Source organism: Saccopteryx bilineata, chromosome 3 (assembly GCF_036850765.1).
Source record: "Saccopteryx bilineata isolate mSacBil1 chromosome 3, mSacBil1_pri_phased_curated, whole genome shotgun sequence".
Taxonomy (NCBI): Eukaryota; Metazoa; Chordata; class Mammalia; order Chiroptera; family Emballonuridae; genus Saccopteryx; species Saccopteryx bilineata.
This window is the reverse complement of record NC_089492.1, coordinates 315,627,251-315,633,574: the sequence shown is the minus strand read 5'-3', so window position 1 is coordinate 315,633,574 and position 6,324 is coordinate 315,627,251. Positions and strand designations below refer to the sequence as shown.

At 47.0% G+C, this 6,324-nt stretch overlaps 1 protein-coding gene across 1 annotated transcript; it reads left to right on the top strand.

Annotated features, from left to right (window-relative positions):
- The first annotated feature begins 969 nt into the window (after nt 1-969).
- On the top strand, nt 970-5,910 carry LOC136330205 (carcinoembryonic antigen-related cell adhesion molecule 21-like). The gene is made up of 3 exons (XM_066266697.1): nt 970-1,093; nt 2,014-2,358; nt 5,630-5,910. Exons 1-3 carry the CDS (start codon nt 1,030-1,032, stop codon nt 5,908-5,910), a joined length of 690 nt encoding a protein of 229 aa, XP_066122794.1. The 5' UTR covers nt 970-1,029.
- Nucleotides 5,911-6,324: the final 414 nt, after the last annotated feature.

Sequence of the window (6,324 nt, the reverse complement as noted above, 5' to 3'; positions counted from 1 at the left end):
GTGACCCTCGTGCTGGGAGGGAATCCAGCCTCCCCAGAGCAGGAGAACATGGGGAAAGCCTGGTGTCCAGCTAGGTTTCTGTGTCACACACAGAAATAATCCCCTGGTGTAGGGACCCCTGGGGCTGTCTGTGTGGTGCTGGCAGACTCAAGAACAAGACACAGCAGAGGCCAATTCTAGGGTGAGAGTGTCATCCTCTCAGGGGGACACGTGCCCCCATCAGCACTGCTATTGCCAGTGTGCGCCAGAGGCCAGTAAGATCACCCTCCCGTGAGAGCTTGTTAGAGGCAGGGTCTCTGGCCCACCGCACTCCTGCTGAGTCAGAATCTACATGTACAGGATCTACAGACCATCCCACTGCCCAGGAGAGTGGGAGGGGCTATCCAACCCCCACATCTAAAATCTCATTCTGGTTGGACATCCCCTTTAGCTGAAGTAGCATTTCTAAGGTATCAAATGGGCATCACAATCTTTACAAAGTTTCCTAGGTGACCCAATGCACAGCAAACGGGACATTTCTGCGAAAAATTTCCAAATGTAGCCCCAGAACGGCCTTTCTGAAAGGTATAGTTAAATGTGGAGAACAGAGCGCTGTGGGAGTGGGGACAACTCTGTGTCTCACAGGAGGCTCTGGGAGTGCAAACCTGGTGCTTTTTCAAACACAGTGTCGGAATGTGCGTGTGTCTGTGTGTGTGAGTGTGTGTGTGTGAGTGTGTGTGTGTGTGAGTGTGTGTGTGCGCGCGCGCACGCGCCAAAGCCATCGCAGTTCCCAAGGAACCAAATATAGGGGAACAAGAAAATGGAGGAAGGGCACAGGGATGACCCAGGAATGAGGAGAAGAGGGAGGGATCTGGTCACAGACCCCGCCCCCTGCCCACGTGACCAGGGAAGTTATCTTGCCCCAGGAGGAAGCTCAGGGTACATTAAGGAGTGACAGCAGATCCCACCAGTCTGGACAGAAGTCCTTACGAGCCTTTCTGGATCTCAGGCTTTTCTCACAGAGAGAGGGAAGAGCAGGCAGCGGACACCATGGAGTCTCTCTCAGCCATTCCCTGCAGAGGACTTGTCCCCTGGCCTGGGCTGCTGCTGGCAGGTAAGAAGACAATCCCTGGGCTGGGTGGGTGGTGGGAGAAGGAGACAGGCTGGGGTCTCCCAGGGAGGACAGTGCTCTGAGAGGGGACAGATGGCTTGGACCTGTAGGACAGTACAGGCAGCAGAGTAGGATGGGGGACGGAGCCCAGCTACAGGAAGATCTCATGATCTGGAAAGGGTGAGGGAACGGAAGACCTCGACTGCTGTTTACTTCTTAGTTAGTCATCCATTAACATTGAATTTTGGAAGCTGGTGATGATTATAAGAATTTATGTCGAGTGACACCAGAGAAAACTGGACCAGGAGCGCTAAACATTGCCCTTCCTACCAACTTCAGAAACAGGCAATTACCCCCAGGAGGTGCAGGGTCCTGGGAACACTCCTCATTCACCCACATGTATGTGCAGTCTGTGCAGGCACTGGGGGACAGGATCGGACAAGCCCCTCTATATGAACTCACATTCTATGGTAAGAAGAGAGACAAGGACATATCTAGACTTGATGACAGCCACCCACAAGTGTCATTGAGAAAACTGAGCAGGGACAGGACAGAAATTGGAAACAGAAGATCTTTAGATCCTTGGGACACACCTTTGCTGACTACCTTCTCTAAGTACCAGCAGGGGTCTCAGGGCAGTGAGGGGGTGAATCAGACAGACACTAGAGAAGAGTATTCAAAACAGAAACAATAACAGTTTTACAGGTGATAAATAATGACAGCCATGCTGCTGACTTTGACCATGGTACACATACACACACTCTCACACACACTCTCACACACTCACACACTCTCACACACTCACACACTCTCACACACTCACACACACACCAAGGCTGAGAGACCTGCTCAGGATCAATGGTCTCATCTCCCCATCCTATGCACAGACTTAAATACTGCTCCATTTCTCTCTTCCCTCCTAGTGTCACTCATCACCTTCTGGAGCCCGCCCACCACCGCCCAACTCGCTATCGTGCCAACATTTGCTGCTGAAGGGAGTGATGTGGTTATGCGTATCAAAAATAAGCCTCCCAATTTTTGGAGCTATGTGTGGTACAAGGGGCAAGGGGCAAATTTCAATAACTTCATTGCATCTGTTTCAAAATATCCACTTAGAAGAAAGTCTATAAACGAGAGAGTGTTAGTCGAATATGATGGATACCTACATATTAAGAGAGTCACCCTGAGGGACGCAGGAGACTACACCATAGTAGTCTACCTTCTAAATGGAAGAAAAGAAATCGGATTTGGACAGCTCACTGTATATGGTGAGTGATTGCTCTCTAACCTCTGGGTGTCAGGGGGGAGGGGTGGAATTCTACTTTAAACACAGTATGGACAGCCCTGGGCTCTGCCTCCACCACTCTCTGCATCACGTCCCAGGTTGGGTTTGGGCATTTAGTGCAGGACACACACAGTGGAGACAAACTTACTAAAATCAGAGTTCCCAACCTGGGTTCCACTCCTGCAAACATTCACCGCAGAGAGAAGGGCCATTCTGTTGGCAGTAACTCAGCAGAGTGACACCAGTCTCATCCATACCCTGAATCCCTCCCCATGACCATGACCCTAACAAAGCTACATCAGTGCCTAGCCTGAGTACATGCCTGGAATTTTAACAATGAAGCTCAGCTCAGGCAGCCCGGCCCCAACACCTGTCACAGGGCTCCTTACTTCAGGGACTCTGGTGACTTTATGTCAATTTGGATTTTACTTGCTGGGAAGTACTGACTGCAATTAACAGATTCCCGGGTGCCTGATTCACAAAACTCCTGATCTGATCATCAGTGAGGACTTCGACTCAAAAGCTACATCTAGACCTGACTAAGTGGTGGCATGGTGGAGAGAGCATCGGCTTGAAACACTGAGGACCCCGGTTCAATACCCTGAGGTCACCTTCTTGAGCGTGGGTTGACAGGCTTGAATACGAGGATGCTGGCTTGAGCATGGATCATAGTCATGACTCCATGGTTGCTGGCTTGAGCCCAAAGGATGCTGGCTTGAGCCCAAAGTCACTGGCAAGGGGCTGATCTACACCTCCCTGCCCTGGACTTGAATCACATCCTTCTGTGTTTCTTGATGTCTGGGTGTCACTCCCACAGGACAGAAAGGAAAGTACTTTGCTTCTCACTCCCCACTCTCCACGTGCACCAGCTCAGGGACAACATGTAACAGACACTGAGTTTCTTTTCATAAATTAAGAAGAAATATTATAAATGGTGATTGAAATAATGAATGAATGAATCAATCAATCCATCAAAATCTCTGCAGAGACTGGAATCTAGAGCAGAGAGTTTGGAATTCTGGCCACACAGACAGCCTCCCTGTCAACCCAGGGGCTGATATCTGGGTCTCAGACCCTTTGCTGCTCTCTAGAGAAACATTCCTTTCTGAAAGCGGTTTTAGGCTTTGGGGTATTAATAATAATTTTCACATATTGAAACATTTTATCTCTTTTTCAAATTATTATTTCATAACCACCAAGCACAAGGGGACTACCAGAACCAGAATTTCAGCCCGTCCATCTCCCCCGTGCAGTCCATCCCCCATCTGCATTTGCACAAGTGCAGCCCTCAGCACAGGGAGAATGACTCTATGCCCAAAGAGACAGAACACAGTTCTGCTGCCACAGTCAGCTCCTCCTGGCACTGCTCTTTTCTAGCTCATCCCTTGGACTCTGTTCTGTTCATTTATTGGCTCACTGGCTCATGTCAGTCACACTCACCTGGGAGGACCTGACCCACCTCTTGGCCCTGGAGCCTGAGTAATCAACTGACCACTGGCTTGCTCTTGGTCTCCATGTGTAATTTCTGCGTGAACCCCAGTCTCGAGGGTGTCATGGAAAATAGCACATCATACACCTCGACTGGGTGCTGGAGGCTGTGCAGCTGTAAGAATGGCCCATGGTCAGCCAGGCAGTCAGCAGACAGTGAAGAACCAGGAGGAGTGTGAGTTGGTCTCTGACTCGTAGTCCTGTGTCTTTCCAACCTGAGAAATTCTGCGCTTTTCCCCAGACATACACTGGGGTTCTGTGTTCTCTTAGTGCTCAGGACCTCATGCACTTGTCTTGCAATAACTGACCTGCCTTATTCCTTTAAGGACTCAAGTTGGCTGAAAGGTGAGAGGTGCCAACTCTGACTGAAGGAATCTTTAGATGCATGCAGGGCAATGTTCTCTCTGTTCCTGACACCGCAGTTACCCACACCCAGCATCACAAGCAACATTTCTGACTCCGAGAGCTTTACTTTACATTTTTCTAATGACAGTGATGTTGAGCATCTTCTCATGTGCTTATTGGCCATGTATATGTCCTTTAATAACATGTCTTTGCAAGTGCTTGCTCATATTTAAATTGGGTTATTGGGTCTTGTTGAGTTGTACAAGTTCTTTGTATATTGTATATTATTCCCTCATTCTGTAAATAAGTTTCAAATGTTTTTCTCTTAGCCTTTAGGTCACATTTCACTCCGTTGATTGTGTCCTTTGATGAACAGAAGTTTTCTATTTTGACAAAATCCAATTTATCTTTTTCACCTCCTGAGTTTTTAGTGTCATGTTAAAGAACTCTTTGCCAAATATATTTTCATTCTTCTCCCTTTATTTTCTTTTAAGGGTTTTATAGTTTTATGTCTTACTTTTAGGATTCAATCTACTTTGACTTAGCTCTTGTGTGTAGTATCAGTAAAAGGTCCACTTCATTCGCTTGCAGGTGGATATTGCTGTTCGGCACATTTTGTTGAAAAGACTATCCTTTTTCAAGTGAAAAGTCTGGGCTTCGTTGTCCAAACAATTTCATTGTCCTTTTTAATAACGTTTTTATGCCACTGTCACACTATTTTGGTTACTTTAGCTCTGTAGTAAGCTTTGAAACAAGGAAGTTAAGATTTCCAATTTCCTTAATTTTTTTTTAAGATCATTACAAACATTTAGGGTTCATTGAAGTTCCATATGAATTTTAGGGTGGATATTATTATTTCTGCAAAAACAAAGTAATTGGTATTTTGATAAAGATTGTATGAAATAACTAGGTAGTTAAAGATCCTGTGTTGCTTAATGAATTATTTAACAAGAGTTAAATGACTTTTTACTCGTTATAAATTTCCCTTGGCCTGAGAGATGGACCAAATTGGTAAGCCTGCCTTCTTCAATATACATGAAGTTTACATAGAGAGTGGGGCCTGATCCTTGCTGAAGACAAAGAAAGTTCTAGAAAAGAATCAATACAAGCTTATGAGGAAAAATTACACCTGATGATGAACTTATAAGTCACACGGGCTGGGAAGCAATTCCCACGGAGATGTCCATGGGAACAGGTCGTGGTCATGCTGGGGTGATCTGGTGTCAGAGAGGAGGTTCAGCCCTCTCATTACTCACTGTCACCTGAACAAAGACAAACGTCCCTCTGCAGAGGTCAGGACCATCCTCTGGTGCCTGTTACAGATCTCAGTGTAAACTGAGTGGCTGAGATCTCTGAGGAAGCTGCGTGGCTCCAGGTCCCAAACCCACACTAGATCATTCACGTCCTCTGTTTCTCTGCAGAGCCCTTGAGAGTGCCCACCCTCCTGGCCAGCAACACCTCAGTCACAGAGAATAAAGATGCCGTGGAGTTCACCTGCTACACAAACGGGATCACCACCGACTGGTTATTCAATGCTGTGAGACTGAAGCTCACGGAGAGGATGAAGCTATCCCCAGACAACAGGGTCCTCACTATAGACCCTGTCCGCAGGGAGGATGCTGGCAGTTACCAGTGTGAAGTGTCCAACCCCCAGTCTTCTACTGAAAGCTGGCCCGTTGAGCTGAATGTGAAATATGATTGACCATCCTGCCCTTCTCCATGTTCCTAAAATCTGAATAAATTTCTTTGCACCATTTTAATAGAGTTGTTGTGAAGGATGAGAGTCCTTAGACTTGCATTGAGTCCATAAATATTCAGAATTGTGAACTAACATTTTCATTATTGATAACTTAAGGTCACATTTCACGCCAGATCCCACTTTCGGTTGGTCTTGACTGCACCATCAATATAACGAAGTGACAGCAAGTCCCTCACAGGATGGGCAGTAACTGATCACCGTTGGGAGAATGTGATGAGTTCCCAGGACTGTGAGCTCTGATCCTTCCCCAGGGGATGTGTGGAGGGTGTGTGGACACTGTAGTGGACACCAGGAATGGACAGGTAGACACCGATGTGGGTAGCAACAGTGATCTTTCTGTTTACGCTTCCTGTTTTA

Excerpts from the sequence above, each read along its gene's own strand:
- LOC136330205 (XM_066266697.1), top strand. The coding sequence starts at position 1,030 with ATGGAGTCTCTCTCAGCCATTCCCTGCAGAGGACTTGTCCCCTGGCCT. Across the intron at positions 1,094-2,013 it reads GCCTGGGCTGCTGCTGGCAG|TGTCACTCATCACCTTCTGG; the intron begins GTAAGAAGACAA and ends CTTCCCTCCTAG. Across the intron at positions 2,359-5,629 it reads TGGACAGCTCACTGTATATG|AGCCCTTGAGAGTGCCCACC; the intron begins GTGAGTGATTGC and ends GTTTCTCTGCAG.